This window comes from Saccopteryx bilineata, chromosome 4, assembly GCF_036850765.1.
Source record: "Saccopteryx bilineata isolate mSacBil1 chromosome 4, mSacBil1_pri_phased_curated, whole genome shotgun sequence".
Lineage (NCBI taxonomy): Eukaryota > Metazoa > Chordata > Mammalia > Chiroptera > Emballonuridae > Saccopteryx > Saccopteryx bilineata.
Window position 1 is genome coordinate 166,956,312 of NC_089493.1, and position 16,741 is coordinate 166,973,052.

The following is a 16,741-nucleotide window of genomic DNA, read 5'->3' on the forward strand; positions in this document are numbered from 1 at the left end:
AAGGTTGAGGAATAGGAGGCCCAGAAAGAGAAGAAAGAATTGAACAGAAGCATTAACAATATGGTGATGTGCACATAAAAATCTGTTAAGAGGGTGAAGTGTTCTTACCACAAAAACAAAAACAAGGAGACATAGAATTATCTTTTGGAGGTAATGGATATATTTATTATTGTGATTGTGGTACTGCTACCACAAGCATGTGCATATGCCCAAACTGGTCAAAATACATACATTAACTATGTGCACATTTTTGTATATTATATACACCTCAATAAAGCTGGAGGAGCGGTGGTAATACTGACTATTAAAGGTGACTTGGAGTATGGGAAGAGTCCCAGGATTTCAATCTCAAAGGGAAGCTTTACACAGGCAGGCAGAGAAAGCAAATGCAGAAAGTAAAATATTAAAGGTAACAAAATGAAAACAAAAAATCTCACATACATACACAAAAAATGGAGTGCTACCTGTCATATTGACTGGCACTGAACTTGAAAGCAAAATAAAATGCCAGTCATTTCAAAATCAGAAACAGGACAGAAGCAATAATATCAGAGGAAATAGCTGTGAACTTTCCAAAAGCGATGGAACATTTCAACATACAGAATACCAAGAAGCTCAGAGAATCCTAAGGATAAATACAAAAACAGAAACGATCACACCATGGCACATCATCACAGGAAAACAGCTCTAAACCAGAGGAGAAATTCTCAAAGAGCAGGGGGTAGAATATATTACCTTCAAATAAACAACAACACTGACAGTATTTTTTTTGACAGTATTGTTTTTAAAGGAGAAAACAAAAAATACCCTTCAAAAATAGGGGTAAAATAAAGATACATCAAGACAACAGAGAACTCATTAAAAGTAGAACTGAACTAAAATAAATACTAAAAAGAGTATTCAGTCAGTGGAAGAAAAATTACACCAAAAGTAAATACAGAAATGCGGATAGGAAGGAAAAACGCTAGAAGTGTTTTTAAGGGAATATCATCACTATTACAAAATAATAGCAATAATGTTTGTAGGATTTAAAACATGTAGAATTAAAATGCATGACATCAGTAACTCAAAAAGAGAGTATGTAGTGAAGAGTTAAAATGCTATAAAGTTCTAGCATTATCTGGAAGGTTACAAGTTATCATTTATATGATATTAATTAGACTGTAATAAGTCAAGCAAACATGTAATTTTTAAGGCACCCCCAGGATAGTGAAAAATATATATCTACGAATAGGAGAAATGTGAAATACTAAAGTTTTAAATGAATTCAAAAGAAGGCAAGAACAGAAATACGATGTAAATAGAAAAAATCAAACAGAAAACAAATAGCAATATAGTATATATCAACTCAAATGGGTTAAATACTTTGCAGTAAAAAGACTAAGATCAGGGCTGACTGGTTAGCTCAGTGAGTGAGAGCACTGTTTGGAAACACCACGGTTGTGGGTTCGATCCCTGGTCAGGGCACATACGGGAAGCAACCAACGATATACAACTAAGTGGTACAACAAATGAATGCTCTTCTCTCTCTCTCTCTCTCTCTCTCTCTCTCTCTCTCCCTCCCTCCCTCCCTCCCTCCCTCCCTCTCCCCCTTCCTTTGTCTCACTAAAATCAATCAATGAAAATAAAAACTAAGATCGTCAAACTGAATTTACAAAACACACACTAAATATATACTGCTTGCAAAAGACACACCTTATGTAAAAGGTAAAACCATGGGAGAAGCTAACGTGTGGTAGGCAGTTAGACAGACATGAATAGAGCTAGGCCCATAGGCCAGGCATAGACCACCAGGGCAGAAAGCCCCAGGTGCCTAGCAACAAGCAAAACTGGGAAAACAAGAACCTCATAAACCAGGATAACCTTTCCTCCACTAGCATATTGCTGGTCATGCAGTTTAGACCCCTTGATTCATATTGCTGGTCCTGTGGTTCAGACCCTCCCCTGATGTTGCTAGTCATGCAGGTTAGACCCCTTAGCAGGGCAGTGTGCAAGGGGCCAGAGAATAGCACTTAAGCATTAACCCCTAGGCATAACATCTAGGCCTCAGTTGTGTTTCAGCTCCAGGCCCAAAAAAGCAGCAAAACCATATAAGTGATGCCACGGCTGACCTCAGGACCAGCTGCACTGATTAATGACCCCCTGCCTTGGCAGTGACCAGTCAGTGGAGGCTAATATCCTAAAAGGACACACCAGAAGAGCTGGTGATTATTATATTGAGATCCTCCCCTAAAATCTCCACCCTTAAAAGCCCTTGTGATGGAGGTCCCAGAACACTCTCCCTCCTAGCAGCAGGCCAGAGCCTTCTCTTCCTCTTACTCCTCCTCTTCCCCCAGGCACATTTTCTTTGTCTTGCTTTCTCCTAAGCTTTAAGGGAACCCACAAGACTTGCAACAAGGGGAGGAATGGGCAGCAGCAGCTCGTCCCAGGCTAGCCCTCTGCACCTGTCTTTAAGGCCTTCTTTTCTCTGACTTCCCCACCTACATTCCAATAAATCCTTGCTTTAATTGCTGCACTTTGTCTCTTGACTGAATTTCCTACTTCAAGAAGACAAGAATCGCCTGACTAGGTGGTGGTACAGTGGATAGAGCGTTGGATTGGGATGCAGAGGACCCAGGTTCAAGGCCGCTGGCTTGAGCGCAGGCTCATCTGGCTTCAGTGCGGGCTCACCAGCTTGAGTGTGGGGTCACTGGCTTGAGCCCAAAGGTCACTGAATTAAAGCCCAAGGTCACTGGCTTGAGCAAGGGATCACTTGTTCTGCTGCAGCCCCCTGGTCAAGGCACATATGAGAAAGCAATCAATAAACAACTAAGGAGACTAAGGAGCCGCAATGAAGAATTGATGCTTCTCATCTCTCTCCCTTCTTGCCTGTCTGTCCCTGTTTGTCCCTTTCTGTCCCACTCTCTGTCACACACACACACACACACAAAAGAAGACAAAAATGGAGGTCTCAACATTTCACTGGTAACATACTAACCAAAAGAAAGCTGGTGTAGCTATGCTAATATCAGGTAAAGATTTCATCTCTAATAATGCTATTGTCTTGAATAAACATTTCATAATGATAATGGGTCAACCCGTAAGGAAGATACAATAATTCTAAGTCTAAATACATCCAATAGCCCTGGCCGGTTGGCTCAGCGGTAGAGCGTCGGCCTAGCGTGCAGAGGACCCGGGTTCGATTCCCAGCCAAGGCACACAGGAGAAGCGCCCATTTGCTTCTCCACCCCTCCGCCCCGCCTTCCTCTCTGTCTCTCTCTTCCCCTCCTGCAGCCAAGGCTCCACTGGAGCAAAAATGGCCCGGGCGCTGGGGATGGCTCTGTGGCCTCTGCCTCAGGCGCTAGAGTGGCTCTGGTCGCAACATGGTGACGCCCAGGATGGGCATCGCCCCCTGGTGGGCAGAGCGTCGCCCCTGGTGGGCGTGCTGGGTGGATCCCGGTCGGGCGCATGCGGGAGTCTGTCTGACTGTCTCTCCCTGTTTCCAGCTTCAGAAAAATGCAAATAATAATAATAATAAAATAAAAAAATAAATATATCCAATAATTTAGTTTCAAAATATAAAGTAAAAACTGACTTAATTAAAAGAAGAAAAGGGCAGATCTATAACCACAGCACAAGAATTAAAACCCTTTTGTACAGTAATAAAACAAGTAGACAAAAGCTTGGAAAAGATATAGAAAAATCTCATCACATCTAACAAACTCAACCTAACTGATATGTTAGAACAATGCACTCAAAAATGACAAATTATACCCTTTTTCATATGTAAATCACACATTTACCAAAACTCACAACATGCTAGGTAAAGCAAGACTCAACAAATTTCAAAGGACAAAAATAATTCAAAATGTGTCCTCAGACCACATTAGTATTAAGCTGGAAATCAGTAAAAAGAAACTAAAAAGTTCCCAACTATCCAGATATTAAGTAAATATTCAATTAATTCTGGAGTCACACACACACACACACACACACACACACACACACACAATCAGAAGTATGTTGAGTGGAATGAAACCAACATATTACATAAAACACAGGACAAACAGAAAACACAAGATAAGATGGGAAATTTAAAACCAAATATTTCAGCAATTACAAACCAAGGAACAGTCTACAAACTAACTGGTCTGTAGTCTTCAAAAATGGCAAGGTCATGAAAGATAAAGACCAAAGAACTGTAATGAGGAGTCTGCATATATATATTTAACTCACTGATTTGAGAGAAATATCGATTTGTTGTTCCACTTATTTATGCACTCAGTGGTTGATTCTTGCTTGTGTCCTGACCGGGGCTCAAACCCACAACCTTGGCATGTCGGGATCGAGATGTCCTTCTAACCAACTGAGCTACCGGCCATGTCATATATGTATGTTTTTTATGTTTGACTACCAACAGCTGTTAGGCCTTAGCTCTCCTTTTCCCCTTGAGCCCCATATCTGGGCAAACTAACAGGAAAACTTCAGGGCTCCTCCTTTGGTGCCAACAGGAGTTTCAAATCATGCAAGGTCTTTGTGCAGAACTCTCACCCTAGCCCCACCTCCTAAACACAATAAAAACCCACACCAGCCTCTTTTCCTTGTCCCCTTAAGCCATTTCAAACCTGTAGCAGCGCTTCATTAATCTCAACAACCAAACCAAATTGAGTGAGGATCCATCTGCCTTTGCAGGTGATAACAGAAATTTTTCCCAATTAAAGAAGACTAAAGGACAACTGAATGCAATGAATAACCCAGGATTTTTTCTGTAAAGAACATCATTGTGACAACTGATAAAATCTAAAAAAGGTCAGATTAAATAATATTATTACACTACTGTTAATTTCCTAATTTTTATAATTGTACTGTGGTTACGGAGCTGTTATTGGGAAATGCACACCAAAGGAAAAAATGCATCAGATCTGTAATTTATCCTCAGATGTTTAGAAAAAATGGCACACATACATATAAGAATAAGGCAAATGTGGTATAATGGGAACATCTCAGGAATGCAGTGAATTGTGTACAGGAAATTTCTGTATTATTTATTCTAAAACCTTTCCAGATATCTAAAATTATATTGATATTAAAAATTAAACAAAAACTGACAGAATTACAATGTGTAAATCCATAGAGTGGGATGTTTTTAGTACTTGTCTCATAACTTCTAAAGCAAACAAACAAAAATGATATATAAAATTTAAACAACACAATTAACAAACAGAAAAAATGGAGATATAAAGAATACTTAAGAACACAGATATGCTTTTCAAGTGCATATAGAACAGTCACAATATTGAACAATATTCAGAGCTATAAAGAAAAACTCTACATATTTCTACAGATTGAAATTAAAAAAGCACGAACAAAATGCAATTAGTTACAAATTAGTAAGAAAATTTAAAAATCCTGAAAATTCATTGTGATAGAGTAAGTTCCCCAGCATTTAAATGAGTAATTTCACACAAAATATATGAGAATTTAGATGAAATGGACAGATTTCTAGAAAAATACAACTTATCCAAACTGACTGTACAAGACCTGAAAGTCCCTATCTCCAAGAAAGATATTAAACCAGTAGTCAAAAATTTCCTGAGACACCCAGATGACTTTGCTAGCCAAATATTTCAAACATTCAAGGAATAAGTAACTCCCTTAATTTTAAGGAAAAATTCCTCCATAGTATGAAAAAATGAAATATGTCTCAACTTATGTTATGAGGCTAGCATAATCTTAATAACCAAATATAAAAGAACAATATCCAAACATAATAGGTTACTTTCACTCATTAACCATGACATGAAATTCCTAAACAAAAGACTAGCAAACTGAATTCAGCCATATCAGATAAAAAGGATAATAGATCATGCTCAATTTGGACTTCTTAAGCCTGACCTGTGGTGGCGCAGTGGATAAAGCGTCAACCTGGAAATGCTGAGGTTGCCGGTTCGAAACCCTGGGCTTGCCCGGTCAAGGCACATATGGGAGTTGATGCTTCCAACTCCTCCCCCCTCCTCTCTCTCTGTCTCTCTCTCTCCTCTCTCTCCCTCTCTGTCTCTCTCTCTCCCTCTCTCTCTCCTCTCTAAAAATGAATAAATAAAATTAAAAAAAAATTTGGACTTCTTTTAGGAATGCAAGATTGGTGTCACAGCAGCCAATTAATATGATTCATCACAATTCCATATTAAAGAAAAATTATATATTATTTTACCAGTACAAAAAGCATCTAATCAAATTCAATATCCATTCATGATAAATTTTCTTAGCAAACTAGAAATAGAAGAAAACTTCCTTAATTGGACAAGGGGAATCTACCCAAAACTGAAGGCAAAAGGCATGCTTCACAGTAAAATGTCAAAACTTTTTCCTTTGCAATGAGGAGCAAGAAAAGGATTCATTATTACCACTTCATTGAACAACACTGGTTGGAGACCTGAGCCAGTTCAATAAGGCAAGAAAAAGAAACAAAAATTCTACAAATTAAAAAGGAAGAAATAACACCCTCATTTGAAGATGATGACTGTCAACATAAAAATCCCCCCCCCAAATCTATGGATGCATTATGAGCAAAAAAATGAAATAAAACATCATATAGGATATAAATTATCTAGAAATTAAATAAAAGTTGCCCTATGAAAGAATAGAGCTTTCTTGAAAAACATTAAAAATGGTAAGTAAATATAATTTATAGATTCATAGATTAAACAAGTGACTTGATGTCACTTGTTAAGATGTCAATTCTTTCCAGATTGATTTATATAGTCAATAGAATAAAAATCCCAGCATGCTTTTATTTTTTAAGTTGACAAGCTGATTCTAAAATGTATATGGAAATACAAAGGGCCAAGAAAGCTAGGACAATCATGAGAAAGCAGCAAAAAATATGCTATCAATATATATTATAAAATCATAATAATCAAGACCATGTGGTGTTGGCATCGGAATAGACCAGATGAGCAGAAGAGAGTACAATCCAGAAAACAGACCCATGCATAAAGGCTCTTAATATAGCAGACTATGTCAAACAACTGGGATAAGAACAAACTTCCCAATAAATGGAACTGGAACTAAGTGTATATATAGAAAAAAAATTGTATCATATGCAAATAAACCAATTACAGGTCAATTAAAAACCTTAATGTGAAAGGCAAAACTATAGGATTAATTAATTATCTTGGTGACTAAAAGATTTCTAAAACAAGACACAATATGTATCAAGATTGATAAATCTAAGCACCTTTTCATAAGAACTTTTGTTCCTCAAGACACTATGAAAAACAAGTGAAAAGAGAAGCTACAGAGAGAAGATATCTGTGATACGCTTAAGTGACAAAGAATTAATATTTAGAATATTTAAAGAATTCCTTTTGTTTGGAACATCACACTTCGTAACTCTAATGAATAAGAGATCTATGCACTGAAAATCAATAGCTGCTAACATCACAGAGTGATAGGGACAAACAGACATAATGTGCCTTCTGAAAGGAACCTAATACCTATTGTCAACAAGTCTTGGCCAAAAGACAAATGGAACCTGATTCTGACTAAACCTCAAGATCCAATTACCAATTTACAGTAAATACAGGGGACAGAAACTGCATTGCGGGTATAAAATTACAAAATCTGTAATATGGTAAACTCCACAGGACAAATGATACAGTTTTTACGACAAATGAATTTCAAGGGAAAGAAAGATAAAGAGGAAAAACCAATAGATTAAGAGAGACAAAGAAGACATTTTAAAAGACAGGCAAAACTAAACTAGAGTGTTGAGGAATATTAACATGGGTGATAAAACCAAACCAAACCAAAGGAAGTGACTGCTATACCAGCCAGGATAGTGATTTCTCTTAGAGGGGAAGGGGCACATGGGGTTCTATCTCCTGACAAGTGGCATTTGCAAGGGTATTCACCTTATAATAATTCACTGAGTTGTCCCTCTGTTTTATGTAGTTTTCTGTATTTTTTATTATATTTAACAATAAAATGTTTAAACATTAAAAGAAGACCTAAAAATTAGATAATGATAACTTGGAAGAGAGAAAGGGGAAAGGTAGTAAGATTAAGTATCAACATCTTCACTTTCTTAGCAGGGAAGTGATAGATAAAAAATTTCAATTTATAGATAAAAAAAAAACAGGCAAAAGCATATTGTTTTTTAAAGTATTATTACACAACAGAGAAGGAATGTCCTTGAGACCGATAAAAACTTTTTTTTTTATAAGTAAGTGTTTAGTATTCCAAGTAAGAGATAAAGGCATGGCCTAAAGTTATGGCAGGGCTAAAGACAGACAAACAGATGGATTCGCGAATTAAAAAGAATCAAACAGGCTTGGTGTAAACAAACACTGAACTCTAGTAGATTTGTTTCAAAGTGATATGAGTTAGGAATTCTGAAGATATGGATGTATCAAAATAGTAAGCAAACAAGTAAATATGTCATGGATAACAGGAGCCAGGTAAACGGAGACTACTGTGTTAGAAGTCAGGATGGTACCTGACCAGGCGGTGGTGCAGTGGATAGAGCGTCGGACTGGGACACGGAGGACCCAGGTTCGAAACCCCAAAGTTGCCAACTTGAGCGCAGGCTCATCTGGTTTGAACAAGGCTCACCAGCTTGAGCCCAAGGTTGCTGGCTTGAGCAAGGGGTCAAGCCCCCAGTCAAGGCACATATGAGAAAGCAATCAATGAACAACTAAGGTGTCACAATGAAGAACTGATGCTTCTCATCTCTCTCCCTTCCCGTCTGTCCTTCTCTCTCTCTCTGTCTCTGTCACAAAACAACAACAAAAAACATCAGGACAGTGGTTACTTTGGGTCGGGGTGGGAAGAGTACCTCAGAGAGTATGTCATCAGTTGTAACTGGAAATGGGTACAAGGAGTTTCCAGTTCTCAGTAATGTTTCTTAATCTGGGTATTGATTACATGAAAATTCACTGACTCATACACATATGATTTGTCCATTATAAGTTGAAATAGAAGAAAAAAAGTACACTTCTGATTACATGCTATATACACAGTATAAGTGAAGACTATAAAGGAGCAGGGGCAAATTAAAAGAGTGATTTGTTAATGTAGTGAGGTAGTGAAACTATGTGTACAGGGGAGAGAAAGGGAAGACAGGCGTGGGTCTGGAGACAACTATAGCAGTTTCATATTCTGAGACAGCTGGCTCCGGTTCCACTTTCACACTGGGCTGGGGAAGGGAGAGACCCCACTGACAACCATCAATACTCAAATACAGAACTCAAGCAATACTCCCATTAGCAGCTGCCCCAGCCCTGTTATAGGAATGGCACATTAATTCAGCATACAATTACTGTATCATTTGACGTATAATCTTGGGTTCCAGCCCAAGAGCTAGTATGCAGAAGTAGTCCAGACAGTACCTTAGTACAGAGGGAAGGAGAATCTTATCTGCAAATGATGAACTCTCTGCTAACAAGAGCAGAAAAGAGACCCTTATCACTCAACTGAAACTTGGGTAAAAATGTGAGTTAGTGCCAGAGTCCATATTTCTAGTTGCTGCCACCCTGACCTCTTCAGCAGATGCTAAGCACTTTTGCTAATGGGAACTATGGCTTCCAAACTGGCACGCAGCCATCCCAGTCTCCAAGGACCAGACTTTACGAGTGCCCTGCTAGCCCTGCCAAGAAGTCAGACCCTGCAACTTCCCTTCTGTAGCCCATGCCCTCCCCAGGAGCAAAGGAACAGACCGCCTGCTGTGCTTGCTGAAAGTCAGAATCACTGACCCATTTTCAGATGGGGAAAATGAGCATCCAGCCAGAGCTTTCATCTCACCATCTGCATATAAGCCAGTCTCGCGGGTAATCTCCAAAAAGGTCATGGGGAAGAGAGTGGGGATGTTAGAACACTGAAGCCAGAATAGAATTTCAAACATGGCCACCTCCAACGTTATATTTCTTCTTTCTGTAAAGCCTTCTATAAAATGCTAACTCATTGAGATGATCACAGAGAAAGGCTGTCCCGGAAGTAAAAAGAAAGCAGTGGGAAGATCAAGCTGAGGATCTTGAACCACCCCGGGGATGCAGCTACTCTGCAGCAGGTAAATGGGGTACCCAGAGCTTAAAAGCTCTCCTTTAATTCCTAGGAAAGAGCACAGTCCACTTCAACCACGTTCTCTGTTCAGAGCAGTCTGCAAACTTTTCTAAAGACTGGGTAACAGGTTATCATGTCAGGAGAAACAAGCAAGTGACTCTGGCCCTCTCTCCCTGTGCAGGGCATTTGACCTACTTCCTCTGCTGTCACCTTGGGGAAAATCCTCAAGATTAGAGGCTCTGCTCTGTGCAAAGAGAAGTCTGTCTCTGTATCTCCTGTGTCCTAACCAGAAACATCCTCCCTATCACCTTAAGAAATTAAGTCTACAAATAAATTGCCAGATAAAAAATGAGAAAGCATAAACTGGAGAGGGAAATATAGACACAACAACCAACTGCAATGTAAAAATTTTATTTGGCTGATTCAGATGAACAAACTATATTTAAAAGAACTATCACTATAAGATATTTTAAGAAATTCAAACATCTAATAATATTAAAGAATTTTTCAGATGTGACAATGGCAATATAATTCTTTTTAAAAGTCTTTTATTTATTGATTTGAGAGAGAAGGGGGGAGGGAAAGAGAGAGAAAGAATGAAACATCAATTTGTTGCTCCACTTATTTATGCATTCACTGGTTGATTCTTGTGTGCTTCCTGACTAAGGATCAAATCCACAACCTTGGCATATTAGGACACTCTAACCAATTTAGCTACCCGGCCAGGGCAAAGCCCTTCTTTTTTGACACACATTCTGAACTACTTAAGAATTATATAATATGACTAACTATGGCATACTTAAAAATAAATGGGGTGGCAAGGAGGTAGATAAAAAAGACTGGCCATGAGTTAAGTTTCTAAACTGGGTGATGGAGACACAGACATTCATACTATTCTCTTCAGCTATAATGCATGCCCATATATGTATATATATATATATGGGTAGCAGTTGGTTAGAGTGTTGTCCCAATACACCAAAGTTGCAGGTATGCATGTACACATCTATGTATTGTGTGTGTGTGTGTGTGTGTGTGTTACATTTTCAAAAATAAAAGCTTTTAAAAGTCAGATTATTTCCCTGGAGTCATCAAGGCATCTAACTCTTCTCAGACAACTACGTGGTGAAAGGGCCTTTTCTTCTTAGTTGATTCTGTAATTGAGAATATGACCCTAAACATCTCTAATAAAACCCACCTAAGCCCTGGCCTAAGTTCTCAGTGAGACAGAGGGGGCGCCCTGCCTGAGTCTCAGAAGCCAGTGCCCTGTCACTATTGGGAGGCATCCAGTAGCCAGTCACCACTTGTTCTTTGCTTAGCTGGCCGGGAGTCAGCATCTACTACTGCTCAGGATGCTTAGGATGCTTAGGATGCTCAGGATGCAGGCAGCCGGTAGCAAGGTGAGCCCCTGGTGAACCAGCACGAGTACGGGAGTCCCTGGACTGCCTCCCTCCCCCAAGCAGGCTCCTCCCTTGCCGCACTCTTTTTTTTCCTGCGTCACAAACACAAAATGGAGTTAGGTGGAAACAAAAACAATCTGTCTAAAATGGCTGAATGCAGTAGGGAGTGCCAAGCAATGAAGCGAAGGGAAAGGGCACCCCCTGCTGTCCAACAGAGGGACCCTGTTATCCTTTCCTCGTTATTTTTGGTATGTCAAAGCAATCAATCCTACAGAGTCCAACCTAATTTTGTCATGAATCTTGATACCTATGTTGAATTCTAAAATCAAAGAATAGAAATTAAAGCACAAGAAAAAAAATTTAATTTTCAGTTTCTAAAGTCAAAGAATAGTCAAGGCACAAAGTCAGCAACCTGAGTCCCAGTTATTGCTTGGTTACCATCAGTAACAGAGTTTCTAAGGGCCCACAGGACGGAAGGGAGGTCCTTCTGTGCACGGTATTCCCCAACCTCAGCAATGAGCTGAGGGCCCCGGAGTCCCAAAGTAAGAGCCATCACTTCCCCAGGAATTCCTGTCCCAGGCTTCTCTCAATGAACACTACAAACAGGAAATGGAGGCATGGGGAGTCGCCTGACATCCTGGAAACTAAGCTCTTAAGAATTGCAGGTGGGAGTGAGTAAGGAAGATGGAAAAAGGGCTTTTTCCATTAAAGCAGGGCTGAAAGATTCAGGCTGAGCTACAAAGCAACTCCACCTAACCTTAATTCTTACTCACTTACTCAGGACCACAAGTACGTGCTCGGCACAAGATAGAGCCTGCGGCATTTGACCCTATTCAGCCAGGAACATAATCTTACTATACATCTCCCTTGAGTGAGCCAAGTACCTTATGACTCAAAGAGGACACATGAGAAAGGTAGAAAATGCAGAAACATGTTTAAAATTCTGTGGGTCCAAGTCACCAATGGTTTCCACTACTTGAAGAAGCATCATATCCAGAAAGTGAGATAACTGTAGTACATTTAACACACAAGAGCACAGAATCAATATAGGAAGTTAAAATAAGAAAGTGGACTTTGGTACCACCATAGTTCTGTCTGAAGAAACAGGGTCTTTGTGGAAGAGTCCTAGGCTCCCAGCATATCTATAAGATTAGAACACTTAGTAAGCTCCCTAACGTTACTAAGGAAATCAAGTTTCTGTGAGGGTAACGCAGCTCTGGAATTATGAAGGCCATCTAGCACACAGTAAGCCATGTCTGTTAAGCTCTACAAGAGTTCTCTGATTCTGGGAAGAGGAGTGAACAAGGTCCTATCATGTGCTAATGTAAAAAACTGCCCATGTGGAGAATTCCTACTCTATACTCTTCATAGCTATAATATTCACGAGAGCAAAAGTCAGTACCTCAAAACCATTCATAGGTATACTGCATAGGAGGGAAAAACAGATAAATAGCATGCCGAATAAACAGGTATTATTCCTGCCCAAAACGAACCCCCATCTGCTGGATCCCACAGAACTGCCTCAGCATGGATGTGCAAGCTATGAGGAGGGATGGGGCAAACTGGCAGAAATGGATAAGCCTGAAGGACCGGACAAAGCCAGACAGAATCCCAAGGCAACAAGCTGAGAATTAGGAAGAAGGGGACACAAATGGGAGCCTGAAAGGGTGGCAGCAAAGCAGTATTAGAAATCTAGGCGCTTCACAAAGCATGGCTCATTCAGACAATATAGTCACCGAGTTTCTCACAGACACTGCCCCAGCACACCCAGGAAGGTGACTCAGTAAAGGAGTGCTAAGGGAGAGATCAGTTTCAGAGATCTGGGTGGGTAGGGACTGGAAGGACAGGCAGTGCCCCGAGCAAGACAGCAAAAGGGTAGGACAGGTTTATGCAAGGGAACAGTAGGTTAGAGGGCAGGAAAAACAGGCATCAAAATAAGGTAGTACTAGGAGTAAAGCCCTTTCCTTTCCTAAAAAGTGGATCAGGATCTAAATAAGGCCCACACGCTGCAACTGACTGACATGCTTAAAAATTCTTTTAATCTATATGTTCCCCTTGATCTCATTTTTTTACCTTGAGATCTATTTTTGGAAGAAATCAGAACACTGATTTCTGGTGAAAAGCAAAGCGCACTGGATTGGTGCCATGACAGTCCCTGGATGCGGGCACCTCAGGTTTCTCTAAACATGCCAGCCTTCTTGCCAGTCCCACTTACTAGATGCCGGATTCTGAGTCAACAGATTTGGGGTCCGATTCCGGCTCGGTATTTATGTGGTATGAGATCTTAAAAAATAAAGGTCATATTAATTCTGTACTTGATATTTCTCTATGAAATGAAGGTAATACCTATTAGGCAACATTGTTTTAATAATTAGAAATAATAGGTGATATGCCCCTATCACCATCTCTGACATTAAATAGATATTCTTGAATAAGACAGAATGAGAAGGCAAAATACCTTCTTTTTTTTTCTAGGTGTTTAAAGCATTTTTAATCTGCTGCATCTCACCCACACCCACCTAAATACTGAATAAACTGCAGATTTCTAAGCCAGTCTCCGTAGCAAAGGATTCTACAAAATACCTTCCATTTTACTCAGGCCACTGAGAGGGGACGTAACTGTGTGAAAGAGCAACAAAGAAAACAGATGGCATAACACCCAGCCCCCAGCCTGGGTCTGCAGGCGCAGCTGCTGGTTTTCGTCATATTGCTTTTTTTCCCTTCTTTGTTCCTAAGGTAGAAGCCAGGAAAGGGTGGGGAAAGAGGGGGGGGGAGAAGGGGTGGGGATGAGGGCAGGATCGTCATCACTGTTACTGAAAGTCACCTGATGCTCTCCTCCAATCCCCAGTCTCTGACCTCACAATCTGGAACCCGAGCCAAAACAGCTCAACTGCGCACACCCCGTGGCTGAAAAGAAAAATGCAAGCAGAATGGAAATGCAAGCTGAATAGGAGAGGACATTCTTTTTGGAGGATTTCAGCAGTTTTTCTTATCTAAAGGAAATTTAAACACACACATAAACAGTGTCTTATCTTCCAGTCTAACAGATATGAAAGAAAAGTCACTCACTCTTAGAACAGAGTTGGGACTGCTGCCAGATCAGGAGGGAAGCATGACTGCCTCTCATCTTGCATACATGGGTTACCAATGCCTTTCTGTTGTGTAACTGGGGTTTCTTAACCCAACGAAGCTGAGAGAAGAACAAACAGCTTTTTTTCAGTTGGGATCTGATTTTCAGCAGGCTGGGAGAGTGAAGTAAAAGACGCCGTTGCCTGCTTTGTGAGACTGCTCTCTGCTCTGCACACATTAATCTATCGGGTCCAAGTACTTCTAGAAACCCCCGTTTTAGGCATCCTGGACCCTGAAAATTTTCCTTCTTAATCCTTTCATCCTTCCCATCATAAAAATAAGATGACCACATTATAGAAAACGTGAAGAAAAAAGAGTATTTAGCACCCTAACAAAAACTGTTAAGAGTTTCCTGGTAATATACCCTTCCAATCTTTTACTTCTGCATTTTTTTTTCTGTAAAACATGACTGCAGTGAAGGTATGAAACTGTTTCCTGCTTTTCCCACTTAGCGCTGTATCATGAGCATTCTTCCATGCTGCTCCAAAGGCCACAGTTAGAACACGGGATAGTTTCACGGTACTAAGTTCTAGAGCAATTACCTTCAGAACAAAAACTGAGAAACAAGAAAAAATTAATCAGGTCACCGCTTTCCTTTGAAGACTATACCTGTTTATGAAGTAGTGTCCCTATGCTAGTGACACAAAGCTCTGCTCTAGGGTATAATGTTCCAGTGAACTACTTGGAGGTGGAGAAGGCCTCTTAGCAGAACTTTTCAAGTCTCTCTTCCTCATACCACAATGGCTGAAGAGCTCTAGAATGAATTACTGTATTTATACAGGATTGGGGTGGGTCACTAACTGTTCTGTTGTGAGGTAAGAGAGTTTGCATGGAAAACAGAGAGAATAAAGGACACACGCTGCTAAGATGCAGTCAGACCAAATGGCTTATTGCAGCAACTGTTTCCAAAAAAAAGGACTGATTATTTCATTACTATATATTTTTTTATTATAGTTCTCATCATAAGAGAACTATAATGAGGAAAATCTCTACACACTGATATGAAAATTCTCCAGGATATAGATGGTATGGAACAGTATAGATAGTATGTTACCTTTTGGTAAAGGGAGGAAGGATAGGAATCTGTATTAGTATTTGCTTATAATTGCATTTTTAAAATACACTGAAAGGATAATCAAGAAATTATAAAGATGGTGACCTCTAGAGAGGAAGGAGGGGAAGAATGGGATGGATGAATACAAGTGTAAGAAAGAGACTTTTCTGTAACTGTCCTGACTTCTGAACTCACTGTATTACCTATGCAGAAAAACAGCCAACAGACACACGGAAAGAAAAACCCAGAGAAAACAATCTGCGGTGGAGATACCCGCAGCACTACCTGAAAACTCGGCTGGCTACTACTTTATGTTTGGAGGGAGATTTGTCCCCCATCAGCAGAAAAGTCATTTCAGATCCAACAACTCCCACAATGTCAGGGATCCTCATAACAGTGCTTTTTCCTTGAGGCGGCAGTCTGAGCTCCAGGATGTAGCCAAAGAGCACAGGGTCCCCCTTCTGCTAATCTCAAAGCCTGCCTCTGTTCTGAAATTTCCTGCAGATCCCACTCCTCCTCCAAATCACATTTCTGATCCCTACCAACTGCCGGTCTCCATCGTGAGAGAAGAACCAAACTTTAATTTCAAGTTTGGTTATATCTGCAGTCATAACATTCATCATGATCTGACTTCCTCGTTTCTCATCAACGCCATCTGTGTTGTACAGGCCTGGGGGACATCTAGTCATCTGCCCTCCACCCACCCTCTCCAGCCCAGTCCGTCTCTAAGTGGGTCCCAGCTACTTCACTGACTCCAGAGAACTTCAAAACATCCTCCAAAGATGCCTACTGAGAACTGGCTGGAAAAATGGCAAGAAAAGAATTTTTCAGTCAATACACAGTGTCAAACTGCTTCCAAAATGATCTTGTATGCCCTCCATAAAAACAAAGATAATACTCCTACAATACTGACTCTGACACACATATAAAAATGTTTCAAATTGCTTTCTGAAGTGATCTGGTATGACTGCCACGAAAGAACAAAGATAATACTTGTACAATACCTATTCTGACTCAGACATAAAAATGTTATCATGAGGAAAAAAATAAGAAAGCTTCCAGACTATAGCAGGCAGGGGAAGATGGCAAGCAGAAAATGGAGAAAGAAAGAAAAACTGAAGCA

General features: G+C 40.1%; 1 protein-coding gene across 1 annotated transcript in view; it reads right to left on the minus strand.

The window, feature by feature from the left end:
• The window catches only part of LOC136335596 (protein diaphanous homolog 1-like), a 40,734-nt gene extending 26,146 nt beyond the window's left edge, over positions 1–14,588 (minus strand). The window contains exon 1 of the mRNA XM_066276784.1: positions 14,505–14,588. Coding sequence (XP_066132881.1) covers positions 14,505–14,562 — 58 coding nt within the window. The 5' untranslated portion in view covers positions 14,563–14,588. The remainder of the gene's footprint in view (positions 1–14,504) is intronic.
• Between the last annotated feature and the right edge of the window lie 2,153 nt (positions 14,589–16,741).